The sequence below is a fragment of the Onychostruthus taczanowskii genome, unplaced genomic scaffold, assembly GCF_017590055.1.
Source record: "Onychostruthus taczanowskii isolate IOZ18803 unplaced genomic scaffold, ASM1759005v1 scaffold45, whole genome shotgun sequence".
NCBI lineage: Eukaryota > Metazoa > Chordata > Aves > Passeriformes > Passeridae > Onychostruthus > Onychostruthus taczanowskii.
Window position 1 is genome coordinate 4,844,791 of NW_024502014.1, and position 18,637 is coordinate 4,863,427.

The window sequence follows — 18,637 nt, forward strand, 5'->3', positions numbered from 1 at the left end:
TAGGTGCAGCCCAGTTTGTGCCCAGCCTGTGGTGGCTGTGCTCAGCTGTGCCCTGTGGGGCTGCAGTGCCCTGGGGAGCCTGGCACTGGCACAGGGCACCAGCTGGCAGCCCCATGGCACAGACCCAGTGCCCTGCTCCCTGTGCTGCCCCGGGGCCCTGCGCCCAGAGGGGTGATGGGGTGGGAGAGAAACAGCAGCAAACACGAGGGCTGAGGTGATGGTTTCTGTAAATGAGACCATCATTAGGTTCTCCAAGGCCCTTTTCGTTTTCATTCAGCCTTGTGGCAGAGGAATGTATTATATTGGTGCCGGGCACAGGTGGGTTTCCAGCTTGGGAAGCTGCTGAAATGATGCTGCTGTTCCACCAGTGTTCTTGTGGGGTGAGCTGACGGAAACGTTGTGGTGTCAGGTTGGGAGCAGGATGGTGTGTGCAGGGGAGCAGCATTCTCAGGCTGTGGGACAGGGAGGGACTGCCTCTGACTCAGCCAAGCCTGCTTCCCTAACAGAGGGCATCAGGTGTTCTTTAGGAGCTGTAAATTCAGCAGAGAGGGCTAGGAAGTGGCTTTTGGGGTGTGGATGTTAGCAGCCAGCCCTTGTGTTTACATGGGCACGTTGAGGTGGTGAAATGGCTGTCTGGTGATGTGTGGGTGATCAGGCTGGGAGCTGCCAAATTGCTCTCCCAAGGCCTTCTCCTCACCCCTTCAGGGACCCCTTTGGCCCTCGGGTGAATTCTCTGGCAAGGCACAGACTGGCAGGGAGAACCTGTGCATGGCTCCTGTCACCACCAGTTGAGCTGGAGGGGCTGTTTCAGCCTTGCACTCAGGGCACAGAGACACAGCAGCCTCTCCCGAATGTGTTCTGTGTGAGTGCACATAACTGGGGCACAAAGAGAAGGTGAAGGCACAGAGGGAGGAATTGCTGAGATCAGCACGCTGATCTGCCTGGGAAGAACAGAGATGGATTGACACCGGCAGAGTCTCTGATATCACGGGGTGCTCTCTGGAAAGATCTGTTAGCAGAGCTCTGACAGACAGAAGGGTTGCTTTTCATGGATATTTATGCAGGGGCACCGTTCCCCTGCCTTGGAGAGCTCACCTTGTGTGCTGATGTCGTTTTAACTGTGATGGATTCCCAGCCCTTTGCCTGGTCAGAGTGAGCTGTATGGATGTATGGCCAAAATGCAAGCACCAGCTACTCTAAAGGCTTTGTGGAGTGTTTGTATGCAAGGCTTGATGTATCAGATTAAGCTGTTAAACCATAGGTGGAGTCATATTTCTTTTTAAAAGAAGCCATTCAATTTCAGTTGATTCAATACCAGAATGGCTTTGCAAAAGGTTGCTGTAGGTGTAGTTTTTCTAACTAAGTTGTTTTACCTTTCTGTTTACATTGTTTTGGTTTCATATTTTTCATTTTTTTTTTTTTTTGAAAGGTCATGTTTATGTGTGTATGGATCAATAGTGAGCATTTAATTCCAAAATACAACCTCTTGGTTGATTTGAGAGATTTTTGATGGGGGGAGGAGGAGAGGAGAGAATGTTCAGTCTTTGACAGAGGGATTGGGATGGAGGTCACTAGTGCTTTCTGTGGTCTTTGTTAGGTGCTAGTAAAAGGCAGCAATCTGTATAGTGATATGCTTTACCTGTCCAGCATGAAGCTTTTTGCAGTGCAGTGTTTGGGGGCAGTCTCACACCACCCCAGAGCGCGCGCTCTGCCCGAAGCCCGGGCGATGCAGGTAAGGTGAGCATGGTGTGCAGTCCCTGTCACCTCAGCTTTAGTCTCACTGTCCCTTTAGGAGGTTTTTGAGAGTCATATCTGAAAAAAACACATCCAGTGTGTGGCCACTCAGTGCCATCAATGTCTTAGAGAGCATTCTGACCACAGAAAGGACAGTGTGTAACATCTGATCCTGCTGGCTTTGTCCAAACACAAAACTGGCTTCTGGCAGCATTGCCCTGTTCAGGGTGTCACAGAGCAGGGTGGGGCACTTGCTGGGGATTAACACTGAAGACATGAAAAGCAGCATCAGCCTGTATACCTGCACTGCCTGGGTGCTGTTGGATATTAACTGTGTAAATCTCCTCATTATTGGCCTCAGAAGATGAGTACACCAGCTAGACCTCCAAGTTTTGGAGAAAACTATGTGAAAATACTAAAATGTAAAAAGAAAAATAAAAAGCGCTCTTTGTGACCCTCTCCAGGAACCATGGTTTTTCTTCTTCTCCCCAGTACCTGAGCTAATTAGCTGCCTGTTCCCCAGGTGCCAACTGTTCACCGTGGTCATAGAGTGCAGGATTGTGTCTGCTTCTACCCCAGGAGCTGGGTGTTGGGCAGGACTGGCATCCTCTGGTTTTTCTTCTGTGACTTTGTTGTAGTGGTTCTTCCAGGAACTCTGAAGTGCTAGACGTGCCACAAGCCATTCAAGGGAGGTAGGGAGGTTCTTACCTGCACTCTGCCAAGCTGTGAAGCGTTAGGTGTGTCAGAAGATCTCTCAGTCCTGGTCTGGGCTGCACAGTTCTGAATGGCAGCGTCACTGTCATCACAGGGGCCTTAGTTTATAAATGAAACAAGTTTTTTTATTAAAAGCTTGTGTTTCATTTCAGAATTTAACCTTAGCTTAGGCATAATATGCAGTTGATGCAGCTTGTTCTATCAAAAAGGAGCTTTCTTACATGTTAATTAAACTTTTCCTCAAATCTGTGAAACAAAAGGCCTGAGTGAGGATTATACAATTATTCTTCTATACACTGGCATAAGTCAAGATTGTGTTTTTGACTTGCACTCTGTTCAGGTCAGCATTGCTCCCAGACAGAAGTCCTGAGCTGAACGGAAGCATTCATTCCCTGAAATTTGCTATGAATTTGATGTTTGCATGAGGTTTTTTATTTCTTCTCTAAATCTGAGTGGAAAAAATACCAGTGTGACAAAGAAAAGTAGCAGTCCTTGATCCTTCTTGGTTGGAGCTGGTAGATTGTATTATTTTAGAAAGACAGCATGATGAATTGATTATTTGCTACACAGCAAGTGTTCAGCCTGTTTTGGGGTGTCTTTTATGTTGGTTGAAGGTACACACTTTAGGAACTGAATTTTTTTATCTTTCTATGGCTCCTAGCAAAGCACCATTGAAATGTATTTTCCAATGATCGCATGATGTACTGTAGCAGTAAATTTGTTTTGTTCAATGGTATTTTTTACATATTGCTGTATATCACAACTCAAACTGAAGTAAATGAAGCATGACAGTTAACAGATCTAAAAGGGAAATCAGAAACTCTAGAAGAAATGGAGGAAAAGGGAATTAAAGTTACTAAAGAACTTGTGACCCCCATTGGAAAATAAAATGCTACTGGTTTTGCAACAAAAGGAATGCATAGTTTTTTTTCCTTAACTAGAGCAGAGATATCAAATATCATTATTCTTCCCATCTGGATATTTATACATTTCTGAAAACTGCTGGGAGCAGATGAACATGTCCCACAAAGCAGAGCAGAAGGCAATTAAACACTTAATAGACTACTTTACGTAATGAATTGTTTTTTGAAGGGCTTCAGCGTCCTTATTTTGACTCCATGACTTGGGTACAGCAGTTCACGAATGTAAACCAAGGCTTGTGGTTTTCCTGAGGCCAAATACCTCTCATCTTGGAATACCTTTGAGCTATGGATAATACTTCTCACCTTATACATTATAGTTCTGAATTTAAAAGCAGCACAGGAGCTTTTTTCATATTAACATAACAAAACCAATTTTGTAATCAAATTATCTGGCATCTTTAACTGAAGAGATAGAGAAGTCTTGAGGAAAAGTTAGGAAATCTTTTACAGTCGCACTGATGCTAATGAAGTTTGTTTTGTACTTTGCTACAGGGCAAAGCACTATTAGACATTTGAATGGTTTTGTTATTCCCCATTACAAGAGGGATTTGCATCCAAAACAGATCTAAGAAACTGGAGTCTTTATTTGCAGTTGTTTACTATTATTTTGGTTCGTATCTCTGTGTGAATGCTGTGGCTTATTTGTTATTTTAGTGCTTCAACTTTTTAATGCCCTGGTGTTGAGAAAATACAGTGATTTTAGTGTTGTTCCTGAAAACCTATCTGCCAGAGATATGGCAATAAATGAGGATTAATAATAATATTAGGAATGAAAATCTTTTGGACAAAAGACTCAGTGGAGTAAACTGGATGAGGACCAGCTGGAAGCTTGAACCTAAGTTCATCTTTTGTATTATTTTGGAGTAATTCAAGTTCATTAAAGTTTCAGGAAGTGCTAGTGACCCTTATCTCAGTGGAAAGGGCACCCTGGACAGGCTCCTCTGTGCTGTGGGAGGCAGGAAGCTGAGGGAGCCTTGCCAGGGAAGGAAGGATGAACTCTGCTTCTTCTGTGTGACAGCTGAGCTAAGGAGTGGATAAGCAAAGGAGCCTCAGAGGAACTTATACCTGCCCCAAAGTTAAGCCAGCAGAGCTGATGATTCCAGCATTAAATTTAACTTCTGGCAAGGAGCTCTGTCTCGGCTGCCGCATTCCCTGTGTTACACGAGAGGCACCAGGGACTCCAGCAGAGATAGCGTGGTGGTTTGAGAGAAAACAAGGGTGATTCCAGCTTGGTTAATGCTGTGCTTCTATATTGGTAGCTACTTGAAATGTCTGCATACCTTGGCAAAGGGTTTCTGTTGTCTTTTTTATTTCCTAGGGCCAGACAGATGCCTTTCAGCACTAAGTAGGAGTGCAGTGAAATCTGTTTTAGGGCGTCACACAGCAGGCTGGTAGCACTGAGTTTAAAGGAGGTGATCTTCTCAAAGGCAAAGCTGAATGACAAAGGTAATGCTGAGGTGGGGGGTTAATTCAAGAGTAGCACCCTGTTTTAAGTTTGGAAGAGGAAAGCAACTGATCAGACGGATGTGGTTTTGTAGTGTTCAGGTCAGACATGCTGGGCTCAGTGTCTCTGCTCTCCCAGAATGGAAACCTAGCATATGGAACAGTCCTTGGAACTCCTGCAGAGGTTTGTTACTTTGAATCAAATGTTACTAATCTTGAGAAATGTGTAAAAGAGTTCCTAGATTTTGGCAAACTCAGAATTATTTGTTGGAAAGGAAAAAAAAAATGGTGCTCAGTATAAAGTTGCAGATCTCAAACAGAGTAACTAATTAATTTAAGTTGTGAGAATGATGCTTATTGTCCAGTTGGCAAAAAATACAGAATGAGAAAGCAGAAAAACTATCCCTTTGTCCTAGCTGTGCACACAGATAATAAAAATAAAAACCTAATGCATGCCTCATAAGGGCTGTGTGCACAGGGGAGTGCAGCATTGCTGCTGCAGCAGGATGAATCCTCAGCTGGAACAAAGAAGAAAAGGGTCTGTGTGTGTGCCTGCACATGTGTGGGCACTGAGGGAGTTTGTTCAGTTTTAAAAGACCTTTGTGCCCTGCCAGCCTTCAGACAGCTGAGCACTGGGTGAGTCTCCTACCTTAATTAAGAATAATTTCACTGGCTGTGTCGCTGCTCCTGTTGCCACTGCAGTTCTGAGGCACTGAGTGAGGGCTTCTACGTTGCCAAGGTGCTGCTAGGAGTGCCCCTGTGTGGGGTAGTGGGCAAGGGGAGCTGCTGGCATTTCCCATGTGTGGGGCATTTGGGGAGCAGGCTCAGTCTGGCAGCTTTACTTGTCCTGGGGTGGGAGCAGGGTGTGAAGCGAGAAAGTTCTTAGCTGGCAGGTTACAAGCACTTCTAAAACCTGCTTTTTACAAGCCAAAAATGTATTTTGGACGTCAGCATATTAATTTCTCTGTTTTTCCCTTTTTTTAACTGTCTGCAAATTTAGGAATTTGCAGGGCTCTTCCTCTTATTGGTGTTTCATGCCCCTTTGAAAGGGGAACTGCTACCTTGGTCCAAAAGCAGCAATGGCCCTGGCAGCACAAATCTGTCACTGCCTGCTCTGTGGTCCAGGTCGGCTGCCGAGGGGCTCTGTAGGAGATGGCTGTGCTGTGAATGACTATTTTATCTTGCAGACACACACACATGAAGTAAAAGTGCAGCTGTTTTGGCTTTCGAATCGGGGAGGGTGGTGAGGAGAAAGGATGTAATGGTGTTTGAGACAAACATAGATGTTCACTTGCAGGTTTTTTTCTACAACTTCCTATTTCGATTTGCATTGGAGGTGGGGACTGGGTGTATTTATGGTTTAATGAGACGCTCTTGCCTTAATAGCAGAATGTTGTTCACAGGAAGAAATGAGTTATTGCTGGTTTTCTTCTTCTTTCTGTTCAGTTACTGTGGATACAGCATGTAACTTTTAGACTTACTTCTCCCTTGAACAACATATGCAGCTTCCAGTTGTTGTGCTGAAGCTGCTGGAGGAAGGAGGTTATAGGAGCACAATTTTTAAACAGATATTTGTTGGCTGCTTAATTCCTCCGGACACAATGAGCTTCCGTGGGAGATTCAGAAGGGAGGCCAGTGAACTGCGGAGGAAGAGAAGGACCACTAGGAGAGTGAATCAAGGAGAAATTCAAAGATTAAGCTGTGTGAGTATGCACCCTTCTTCCACCTCTTCTGGGAAATGGCTAAGAAATTGCAGGTCACTCTTACGACTACACTTTGGAAAGAGTAGGATTTATTGCTTGTTTACGTAGGAGTCACCAAGCCTTATTCAGTCTGCAATTACGGACTGAGCACTGGAGAATGAGACTGAAGCACAGGGAGTTCAGGAGTTTAGAGAACTCAGGCGCATTAGGGAGACTTTTGTAGCCTCACATTGCTGATCAGAAACATTCTGAGAGCAGCAGTGTTTGACTGTCTCTCTGGCACCTATAGCAAGTGCCTGGAATTTCCATGAAAATTCATAGTGCTGCCTCTGGAGTGGAAAGTTCCTCTGTGCCATTTCAGAGTTCATGATCTGTGATGGGCACCTCTGAAGGCCAGGAAGAGGAGGATGACAGTGCAGGGAGCCACTGGAGACTGCTCCAAAACCTTTGGTGGAAAGGTGGGGTGAGGTTCTTCCCCATGAGCTGCACAGCACCTTTGCCACTGATGGCTTTGGGACAGGACTGACCCTCCTGAAACTGCACGGTGGGGCTCTGGGAGGCTCAGATTAACTGCACTGTGCCTAGTTGAAAATGCAAACAGCAAGAGGTAGAATGCTTAGAGGCTGCTGTTGAAGAGTGTTAGGCAAGTACTGGTTTTAAGTGTATTCTCTTCACTTTAAAGTCTGGTTTAGCTGATAAAACATTTAATGGCTTCCCCAAGAAGAGACAATGAATCCTTTTCCTCAAGGCAAGAGGTGTTTGGTTTTCTTCCATAGTTTTGTTCATCCAGTTACTCTGTTTGCATGTGTGTGCAGAGGGCTCTTTTGAGGTTTTTCAGCATGTTCAGTGTAACAGAATCAGTGATAATACAACCAAGAAGAGTATTCTCATTTTTTTTAAATAGGAAGGCAAACAACTTTTCAGTTGTAACACTTGGTCACCAGTTAAGATAGTTTGTGGTTCATCTAGTGGTGACTAGCTGCCTTTTTGGATAGGTGCTTTACATGGAAGTGGCTCTTTTTGACAAGGCTACTTTATGATATGGTTTCTGCTGCCCTGAGCTATTGGCATGCAGTCAAAGATGACATGTTTGAGCTTCATGGTCAAGGGTCCCAGGAATCAGCTGCTGGTGCTGCTGAAAGCATCTTACCCTGGCAGTTCACAGGGCTTTGGTAGAAGGTAGGCACTGCTTACTTGACTTATCCTCTTAAATCCTGGTGAGGAGGCATTTTTGTCATTATTGCACAAATCCTGACTGTTCTTTAGTAGGGCTCACCAGAAGTGGTTACAGCCCTACAGGAAAGGATGGCTGGAAATAAAGTCCAAATGGTAACAATAAGCCAGCAGCCTGCCTGCAGATAAAGAGGAATATATTTGTTCCCTTTTGCGTGTATCCTCAGATAACAGAAACTGAGTGTTCAATTTAGTGGTGCTAAATAGAGATATCAACAGTGAATTATAGTTTGACCTAAAACATAGAGCACTTGTAACCCTGGCCCTGTTGCCTGTAATTGAAAATAGGAAACAAGCCTGTTTCATCAGTGGCTTGTGTGTCATGCTGCACTTCCCCTGACGTGGGTGGCTCCTTTATGTCACCTACACAGCTCAGCTTTGCAGGGGAATCTGTGCTGATTTCTGTTCTTTTAAACATTAGATAGACTAAGATGGGTCACTGTGTCATATTATTCTGTAGATGTATTTCTCAGTAGTTTGTTTAGCCCTTAGGAAATGCAGGCACACTTGGTTTGTGCCTTGCAATCTGTGTCTTTCTGCCCAATATTTCATAATTGGAGCATGTTAAATCTTTGGCCTACAGGCACTTTTTGCTATCAACCAGCAGCCAGTCTCTCCTTCATGCATCAGCCCTCTGCACCTCCACACAGATTTCAAAGTGATGCCAGCTCCCACTGCAGCTGTAAAGGATTTTGTATATGGGGATCTTACTCAAAGAGTGCATTTCTTCAGATACTATTCTTAGACCGGTGTTTTCTGTAGATGGACTCGCATTATTTGCTGGAAGCTCCTTTTTTTGTAAGACTAATTATTACCTGACTGGCTTTAATAGTTAGTAGGTTGATGATTGAGTTCAGTGTGGTTGACCAGATTTCCTCTCATTTACATCCTGTGTGTGTAAATGCATTGATAGCCAGATAATTGACTGGGAGGGGAGTTGATGTCAAGGAAATAGTTACAAGTCTAACGTCATTGTGAGAGCTGTTTGTAGTGGTCATGTACACATGATGTTAATTTTACAGAAAAAGCCTCTGTGGAAATGCTTAAAATCATTTACTCAGATATGTAGCATGAGAAATACCGATCACTTGTGAAGAAATGAGTAACAATAGTGCAAGTAGAGAAAGAGGTATATTCATTGAGTAAAATGAAGCAGAACACCATGCAGGAGATTTGCCCTATGGGACAGTGACTTATTACTAAGTACTCTTGAAGTTAAATGATATCTTTGAAAAGTTTATTTAGAGGTAGTGCAAACATTTTTGTTAGCTGTTTTTGCTTTAGGAGCTTCTGAAGTGCTTGAGCCGTTTTCAAAAGAGTTGTTTGCTTAGTTGACATGTCTAGTTTTCATACATCTAAATTTTAGGTTTCAATGGAAAATGAACAATGGATGTTTGCCTTTGCACTGCGTTGCAACTTCATCAGGCATGCAACAGTGATCAAAGTCTTTAGCATCAGAGTGTGATTTAATGAACAGACATTAGAGCTTTCCCTTCAGTCCTTGAAAAACAAACTCTTCTATGTATTCTAAAACCAAAGTCTGCTAAAAAGAAATCTTACGTTTCAAAGTAAATAAAACTGTTTTGAAGACAATCTCGTGCTGTGCATGGTGTTATGTAAAATCTACCCATTTTAGCAGCAGGTTTGTGCTGGATGAACCTGGTGGAGGGGTGGGTGAGGTATGAATGCCTGGCACATGCTTCTTTTTGTACTTCCCCTGAACCTGTACACAGGTAACCATGGGTAGATCTCTGTCTCACTAATTCATCCAGTTTCCACAAACAGAGGGGACCAGTTTGCCTGTTGCTCTGTCCACTTCTATGACTGCTGTGTAGATGCTATAGGTGTCAGAGCTGGGCTTCTGCCTCTGCTAGGAGTGCTGCTTAAGGGCAAAAATTGGGAGTAGCTTTTCTTTAAAAGTAGGTTTTCCTGAGCCTACAAAGACTGTCTGTGTGAAGTTATACACACATATGTGTGTGTGTGTGCACACATGCTCCAACAGACTCAGAAGTGCTGTTTACATAAACTTTATTCTGGAAGCTGACAAGTTTTGGTCAAATCCACTGTGTGCAGCTTGTAGGCTGGTTTTGTTAGTGTTTCTGCTTGAGGCCATGGCTCCGCCTGCCTGAGAGTGTGCTGGAGGAAGCAGACATGAAGCAGAGCATATCCCCAGAAGAGCTGAACTAGACTCACTTCAGCATCCCCTTTGTGGTGCACAGGGCAGGACAATGCCCTTTTCCTTCCCTGAGCTGAAGTAATCACTAACGAGGAAGTGCCTGAGCAGAACACTCCAGCTTTGTTGGCAGCTCCATTCTGCTCCCCACAGTTCCCATCCCTTCTGCCCAGGGGAAGAATCCACCACATCCTACCTGTCTCTTCAGATGCCTGCATGAAGAGCAGTGAATTGCGTCTTTGGCTTTTGCTTGCTTTCTTCATGAATAGATTCTGTGTGGTAGATTCAAAGAAAGCCTTTTGTTGCTAAAACTGCACTTTTTTCCCCCAGGTTTAGGTCAGGTAAGGGGAGACAAAGTGGCTGAGTGTTGCTAGGTTAGAGGTCTATGTAAATTATTTTAAAAAAAACCTTATGATGCTTTACAAAACTTTCTTGTTTTTCCCCTGAGGTGACCTATGGGCAAATATTTAGTCTAGGCTTTAGAAGTCTTCACTATTTAGAAGCTGTAATTCTTGACATTTTGAGAAGGCAACCAGTTAAATCCAAATTTAAAACTTAGTACCTTCTAGTCAGTGGCTGATTTTAGTAGTTTTATGATTAAATGAAAATTTTTAATCTCCTTCCTAAGGAGAGTTCCAAGATGCTGCATAGGCAGAGAGAATGATTAAGTTGTTGCCATGTTATCCTGAATGGTTTTTCACAGATTGTACTGATAATTTTATCAACTCTCTAAAAGGACAAGTGCTAGTCCATAAAGATGGGCATTCCAGAGGGACAAGGCTGCAATGCCAGGTGCACAGTCATGGTTGGGAAGCAGAATTCAGGAAATGCGTATGCCTAAGTCAAACATAGCACAGAGCATCTCCTCTCACCCCACATCTGGATGCTTTGCTGAACCAACAGTCCTGTGTGGCTTCAACAGCTTAACCATGAGGGAGCTTTCAAAATTCATAATGAAAGGAAGGATAAGTTCTGTCTTGAGAAACAAGAGGTGCTAGGAGGAGTGGGTCACACCCAGTTGCCTGCGAGCAGCTCTCTGTGGGTTGAGCAGCCTGAGCCCTGGCCGCTCGTCGCTCGCCGTGCTGGAGCAGCTCCGTGTGCCACTGAAGGCTCCAGGGCTCCAGCTGGACCATCAGTTGACATGAAAGTTTTGAGTTAGCTCATCCACATGAGAGGTGTTTCTATTTTTCAAGACATGCTGAATTCTCTTACAGTAATTTTTAAAGCTGGAACATATACAAAGTAGACTTACTTACAGAGATTGTGATCCATAAAACAATGGCAGTATAAGTAATTAGGATTCATCCTATCCCAGCTGTATTTGTACAAAGTAAGTCTCATTTAGTGAAGCAGGTCACTTACTGGTATCAATCAAAATTTTCTTTGAATAAAGAGGCTTTAAAGATTGAAAATTACTTTTCACTCTTGTTATTCCCAGATGGGTCTTCAACAGGTTTCCTTTCTTTTGCTCTGCTTGAGCTGATGGGTACTATTGCATTTTGGCAAGTAATTTCTGAAGCACTACGAACTGGGGGTTGGATTCTTCATAATTCTTTGTGATTTTCTCTGTAGCAGAATCGTGTGGGAACTGGAAATCCCCTTAATGAAATTTATTGGCACGTTGGCTTCAGTGCTGACACTGAAGAGTATATTAGTTGTGCTGTGCAGTCCTGACTGGATTCTTTCCAAGTGCAATTCTCCAAGGTTTACTGAAAGTCATGACAAATTAAACATTTTGGACCTGACAAGTGAATGTATTTTAAGGTGGGAGGGGATGTGTCAAAGAAAATTTTCTTTGTACCACTAATTTTAATAAATTTGTTGACTGTGGATCACATACTGAGCCAAAGGAAGCCTTTGTAACGTGGCCAGAGAGTTTGTTGACTGTAAATAGATGCAGAACAGGCCAAGCAGTCATAAAGAAGAGGAGATCTGAATCAAAAGGAGAGACCGTCTGCCTGCTGGTTCTGGCTGTGCCTCCCCATCCATACCCCAGATACCTTTTGAGACCTGTCCTGTTCTTGAAATGCAAAACTTATTTTCCTTAAAGGAAATCTCCTACCTGATGCAGAGTGTGTTGTGAGCGGCGGGAGGGCAGGCCTGGGGGGTGAAGTATTTTGAGTGGGTGATTCCTGTCGCTCCCAGCTCAGCTGCTGGAGGCTGTTGGGGACCCCTTAATCCCAGAGTGGCTGTGCTGTCTGTGCCCCTGGATGCAAGTGCTGCCAGGGGACTCCCTGCCAGGAGTGCACGGGCTCTTGGCTGCTCACCTGTGATCTGGTGGGGGAAAAGGTGCACCCAGTAGGGATATCCTTCCCATGGAATTCACCCCAGGCACCAGACTGCTCTGCTGCCCTGTGAATAGGGACATACATTGGTCCTACAGAAATGCGAAAATTTTGGCGACTCTGTGAAACCCAAATTGTTTCATGGCCTCAGCCTCAGCTCTTTGAGTGTTCAGGTAGCACGTCTCAGAACTGCTGGGCATGCTGGATCTCTGGCATATCTGAGACAGGGTTAAATTTAGCCTTTATTCCACATTTTCTCCAAAAGTCATGCAGTTTTGGCTGTTCTTTAGCTTCTGTTTGGACAGACTTGGCAGAGAAATATTCAATTGAAGTTGGCCTGCCCTGGTGGAATATAATTAGCTACATATATTGACCATATGAAAACATAGAAAGATGTGTTATATCAGAGACACAGTGTTTAACTGGGGAAAGGAAAAGAAGAGCAAAGCAGTGTGAGAAGCATTTCATGTTGGTGTCATCCTAGAAAGCAGTTTAATTTGCTCTTCTGGATTTTGGTGGGATTTGGTTTGGTTCATAATATCATTAAGAAGTCTAAAAAAATGAAGGAGGGTGATGCTGTTGTTTTAGTGAGTGGCCTTTTCTCTTTTAAGTGCCCGTTTCAGTATTTCAAATGTATATTAGAATGAATTGTCATTTTTGACAAGCCATGGCATAGATCAAATATAAAATCTGAGTCATGCTTGATCTTTACCAATCTGGCCATCACAATAGTTTTGATTCTCTTTATGAACATGGATCCTCCTGTCACAGAGGTAGGGTTGGGGTAACTGAAGTCCAGGTAACTGAATTTCATCAACTTCTTTCTGTTTATCTGTTTCCTTGTTGTTGTTTTCTTTGTTTTTTTTTTCTTCCTGGTGCATGGAAGAGAAGGAATTGATTTCAACATCTCTATTAAATTCAATAAATATTCATGATTTGGTGTCAGAATAATAGGACATTAAAGCATAGAAATCATAGCAGTTAGTCTAGCTTATTTTTAGAATGGGGAAGTTCTTGGGATGACTGTTCAGAGACTATTGGTCTCTGTTACATCGTTTCCTCCTTCAGAGAGTGTTCACAGAAACACAGCTTTAGGAGGATGAGATATAATTATGAAGAAAAGACGGGTGCGCACCAGTGCACAATGTCTGTGCATCTGGATGCAAGTCAAGTACCATATTTGATTCTGTAATATCATTTATGTGGATATTTTGGGTAATTACTACTGGGAAATATAATCCTTTCTTACCTAGACCAGAAGATGATGGCAATGAAGCCATATATCACTGGTGGAATCTGGCTGGTGGCACCCCATCAAACTGTATTGTCCTCTTATGATGTTGGCTGAGATTTAACATCTCTCCAGTGTTCCAAAAGAGTGTGGAAAAGCTGGCTCAACAGCATACAAAGCTGCACTACACTGTCAGGGTGTGAAGTAAATGGTACTGCTGAGATGTTGTAGCAGGTGAGGAGTCAGAGAGTGCCTTTTTACTAGATGTATTCACAACCATTTCAGCACAACTAAATTCATTACTCACTTGAGATGGAGAATATAAAAAGCATTACAGAAATCCAAGCCAGCATAATTCGATTTTGGCACAGATTGCCAGGTTGGCTGGTTTCCAAAAAGAACAGACAAGTTAAATTGAGAAGAGGCAGTACTGTGGTTATTAAATTAGCTTTAAATCAGCCCCACTCATTTACAGATATCTGCTAGTGCTTGCAGGGAGGAATTTGCTAATCCCAACATCACTGCTTCTGTCTGCTTGGGAGGAAAAAGCCAAGCAGCCATCCCACACACCCGCAGAGATAAGCTGCTAACTAACCAGCTGCCACTTCCCATCACAGCTGCAACATGAGCATTGCACTGCTGAGCCTTGCCAAGTCTAAAACATTGGCTCTGCAAAGGATGGAGTCAGTGTCCACAGAGTAGAGTCTTATGGTCTGTAAGAACATGCAGAATTGATGAGGAGAGGCATCACGTTTGTTATACTATCATGCTTGATGCTGGCAGGGAATGGACTAAATTATCTCTGCAGCCAGTGTATTGACAAGCATGGGCTATTACTTGCATCTATGATTTATGGGAGCTGGCATAATACAGTATTGGATTTTACACAGGATTTTGCAGTACTGACATGGAAGGAAGAATGTAATTTTATTGCATCAGTAGGAAAACATCAGCATAAATATTGAAGTGCTTCAGTGAAAAGTTTTGCTGTAGGTTTGATAATGTCATATCTACTTCTGTGTAATGTTTCTCCAAAGACTTCTCTGTTAACATCTGTTAAAATGCTTCCATCAGATCATGCCCTTTGCAGCACTGAGAGCAGGAGAATTAGTGCTGTGGGAACAGTGATGTTCATGTGCTTGCTGTGTTCCTCTGCTCCGGGGTTTTCTTGAGCTGTATTTTTGTCTCATGTAAATGACCTTGCAGCTGCCAAGGAGAAGTTTTCCCTTTTCCCCTGGAGTGTTAGAGCAGCTTTCAGCAATGGCTTTGTGAGCACTGCTGATTTCTGAAGAGCAAAGAGAGGGCAGTGTGTCACAGCTTACCCTGCCTCCACTTGCACCCCAACATCTGCAGAATATTAACTTTGAAGGGGATGTAGCTGTGTTCACCCCAACCTTACCGGGATTTCCAGGGGGAAGAAGGAATATCTCTTCCTTCTGCCAGCCCCAGCAAAAAAGGGTGGTTTCCAGAGGCGTAGAAAACCTGCAAATGCGACATATTTTTATGGGATTTCCCCATATTTGAGGAGAAGTCCCAAGATTTGTGGGGTTTCCCGGCTCTTCCCTAGTGTACAACTTCAATAGGAAGTCATTTGTTTGCTTAAAGGTTTTTTTAGGAGATTCTGAAAACTGACATTCATGGTGTTTCCAAGGAGCATCTGACCAAGATTAAGATTGTGTTGACGCGTCTTTTTTTGGAGAGCAGACATTTTATGATTTCAGTGGCATATCTGTCTTACTAAGAGTTGAGATTGTTGCAGAAGCATTAGCCTGACAGTATCAGCTCTGGGAAGGGAAGGCTATCGGTATAGTCAATGTTTCTGTAGAAAATGCTCATGTTTTAGTGAAACCACTACATAGGAAAAATGCCTGTGTGAAGCACTGGTGCCCCATAAATGTCAGTGCAGATATTTCTTTTACTTTGAGTTTTCTGGTAAATGGTTGCTATAAGGTTTCCTGCTGAAGGTAACAGTTTGCTTTCTGCTGAACTCGAACTGAGTGAACTTTGTTCAGGCCTGATCATTACCAAAATCAGTGGTACAGCATAGATGGTACACTCAGTGTGCACTGGTGTCTTCTCTTCATGGTTCCAACTCCTTGAAATCTATGTTTATAAAGTAATATTTAATAAATAGATGCAATGACAGATTCAATGACAGAAAAAGATACTGCAGTGACTTAAAGAGTTTGGAAGGGAATGAGAGCAAGCTGAGTATGGTGACGTGGCCAAGTGACCCCATTAAGTTCCTGTGGAGAGCCACTGTCAGCAGAAGACAGAGAGACCTCCCTTAGGGAAATGGCTGATACTGAGCCCAAGAGCTCCTTGAGCAGGACTGGATATTTGTGTGTCAGCTGGGGCAGGCCAGGGCTAAGTACTGCTTGGGACAGCTTAAGGTGATGTGGCTGGGTTATTATGAAGTCTTATGTCCTGGTAGGGCTCCTTGTCTTAACTGGACATTACAAAACCAGAATCCAGCCCTGTCACAGAATCTAAATCAAACATTAAAGTGGTTTTCTTCAATTGGTTACTGTTACGTTTTTATCTTGCCTGTCTTTTATAATTGTTTAATGTCTCAGCATCAGTAGATAGTGCTTTTGGCCTGTGAATTCTAAATATTAATGATTTTTAGAGGTTTGTTACTCTTAAGTGTGCAAATGGAAGTGTGAGAGTTAATAGATCAAGAAGAGAGGTAATAGATTGAACTGCTGAAGGAGCAGTTCTAATTTTTTTTATTGCCTTGCCAGACTTTGGTGGAGCTTTGATGCTTCAAGCAAGGAGTTGGAGTAGATGACCTGCAGAGGTCCTGAGTTGTTTTGTGATTCTTGCAGCAGCTGTTCAGCAATTGAATAATTTTCCTAGAGCTTGTGTATTCCTGTGTTTCAGTCTAATTTGTGTGGCTGTGTTGCTGATACTTAATCTATTCATAGATGCATTTGATGCCAAGAGGAGTCTTGGACTCGGTATAGAAGGGAAATAATGTTCATAAAAGATCTTGAGATTACTGTGGTTACAGAATAAACAAGAACTTTCTAGGACAAAGTCAAAAGAGAGGGGCTATTGCATTTGAATCATTATATTTATAATGGACCATACATGAATGAGATAGGAAAAATCATATAAGATGGAAAATCTCATTGGAGAAATTTGTTTTATGGAGATGTCAAAGCTTTCTTTTTCAATACACCTTGGTTTTGATGTAGGGAAGACAGAGGAAAATTTTATATAATTTTGAATAGCCCAATGAAAGAACAGTTGATACAATACTACTTATCCAATATGCTCTTTTGAATCAGACTAAGAGTAAATGTTTCTGCATTTGCTTTCCACTAGTGTCTTTCTTCTCTCTCATCACTTTTATTATTTTATTTCCATCCCTTCTGGCAGTTCTCTTGCCCTTTCTCATTCACTCTTCCTGATGCTTACATCTTTGAATTGAGCAAATGTTCTCACTCTAGTACATGACTCTTCATTTGTTTAATGTATTCTAGCATGTCAGGCAGGCTTCTCTTTTTCTATTTTTGGGCTGTGTTTCAAGACACTGTGAATTTACTTTTTCCTGTGGTGATTTCTTACTTTACTGCTGTTTCAGGCAATGGTAGTTCAGCTATGATGATATTAGTCCTGCTTTCTGACAAGAGAAGCTGTGGGGGTGGATGCCAGATAGTTTATCCCAGGAGAATAACCTTGGATTATTACCAAATAAAACAATATGGTGGCTTCCACAAGCTGCCAGCAGTTCAAAAGGTGAATTGTGTAAGACAGTGAAGAAATAAGTAGGTTTCTTATTCTGAAACACATTAGTTCGACGTCCTAGCTATGTTCAGTTCAAACTGTGTCCATCATTTTTCTTGATGTATTTATGCAGAAAGAGAGAGAGAATTCCTGAGACTTCCAGGTAAATTGATGTGGTGGTTTCAGTCTCTGTAATGAGCTGACAGATTGCTCTGGAGTTTTGAGATGGAGGGTGGCTCTTAGAAGTGGCCCAACTTTCTCACTTCACTCTCATGCATGAGCTCAGATGCAACAAGCTGAACAGAATGAACTGAAAGGAGGACTTATGCATGCTTTGGTGTACAAAAGCAAAAATGCTGCAGATCTCAGTTTACTAAGGGGGATGAAAGCAAAATTGTATGTAGAGAGATCACCTGATCTGTTCTTTTTTCCACAGCAGGAAAAACCCAAACTCTTGGAGCCTTTGGATTATGAAGCTGTTATCACAGAGATCGAAAAAAATATTGGGGACAGCCAGTTTAAGGATCTGATATTATTCCCTGATGATGACTTTTCAGTAAGTACAAGGCAAATATGTGTTGTTCCTTTGCTTAGTTTTGTTCTGTTCATTGATTTAATCTTCACTGCTAGAGGGAGAGCCAGAAATTGTCCAAGGGCTCTCTAAGATTTTAACTCATGCATAATGCCATACTTCCCTCCCACCAAATTCACTTGGCTTTTGGGGTTTTTTTCTCTGACATTTATATGTGCATGACTTTACTGCTCAGGATTAGATAAAGTTGGAAGCCCTGGTTGTTCCCAGATACAGACGTTCAGGAACCCACTAAACATGTTCTATAATGTGTACTGGTCTGTTTGCTCAGCACAATATTAGTTTGGCCAGTCCTAGAATCTCTCCATACTATTATAGTTCAATTTAGTCTAATTTAATCTCCTGATCCTGTATTGTTTGATGTATTTGGCCACTAGATAGTCTCTGGTGCTGAGGAAAGCTCTCATGGTGGATCACTGAGGATCCCTGACCCTGCAGCCATGGAGCTGCCTGACCTCATCCTGGGTTCCCTATTGCTTGTCCTGGCAAACTGCAGACACTGAGAGCCTGGAGGGCCAGGGCAGCTCTCCAGAGGCAGTGCTGGGTGCTCAGAAGGGTGCCTGGGGAGCTGTGTTACCAGGCAAGGGCATGGGCACATTGACTGCATTGAGCAGCAACTTCTGCAAAATCACCTGCTCTTTGTACAACATTTAGGTTTTGATGAATAGGCATTCTCTAATGGAAAGACATTTCAATTTATGACCAATTGTAACTGGTCTGTGAGGGCCCTTCCCATCAGCTCGTGGCACTGCTACTGTCCTAGGAGGGCAGCTTAATCTAATCTACTGCTTTGTTTTACTAAATGGCTTTATTTCTTTGGTGGCATTAGCTGAGTTAATGTGCTCATGGGATTGAGAGAATCTAAACAGAATAG

General features: G+C 42.9%; 1 protein-coding gene across 1 annotated transcript in view; it reads left to right on the plus strand.

Annotated features, from left to right (window-relative positions):
• The first annotated feature begins 6,415 nt into the window (after window positions 1-6,415).
• Window positions 6,416-18,637, plus strand: part of DOCK10 (dedicator of cytokinesis 10) — a 99,816-nt gene continuing 87,594 nt past the window's right edge. Inside the window, exons 1-2 of the mRNA XM_041414449.1 lie at window positions 6,416-6,517; window positions 17,608-17,727. Coding sequence (XP_041270383.1) covers window positions 6,416-6,517; window positions 17,608-17,727 — 222 coding nt within the window. The remainder of the gene's footprint in view (window positions 6,518-17,607; window positions 17,728-18,637) is intronic.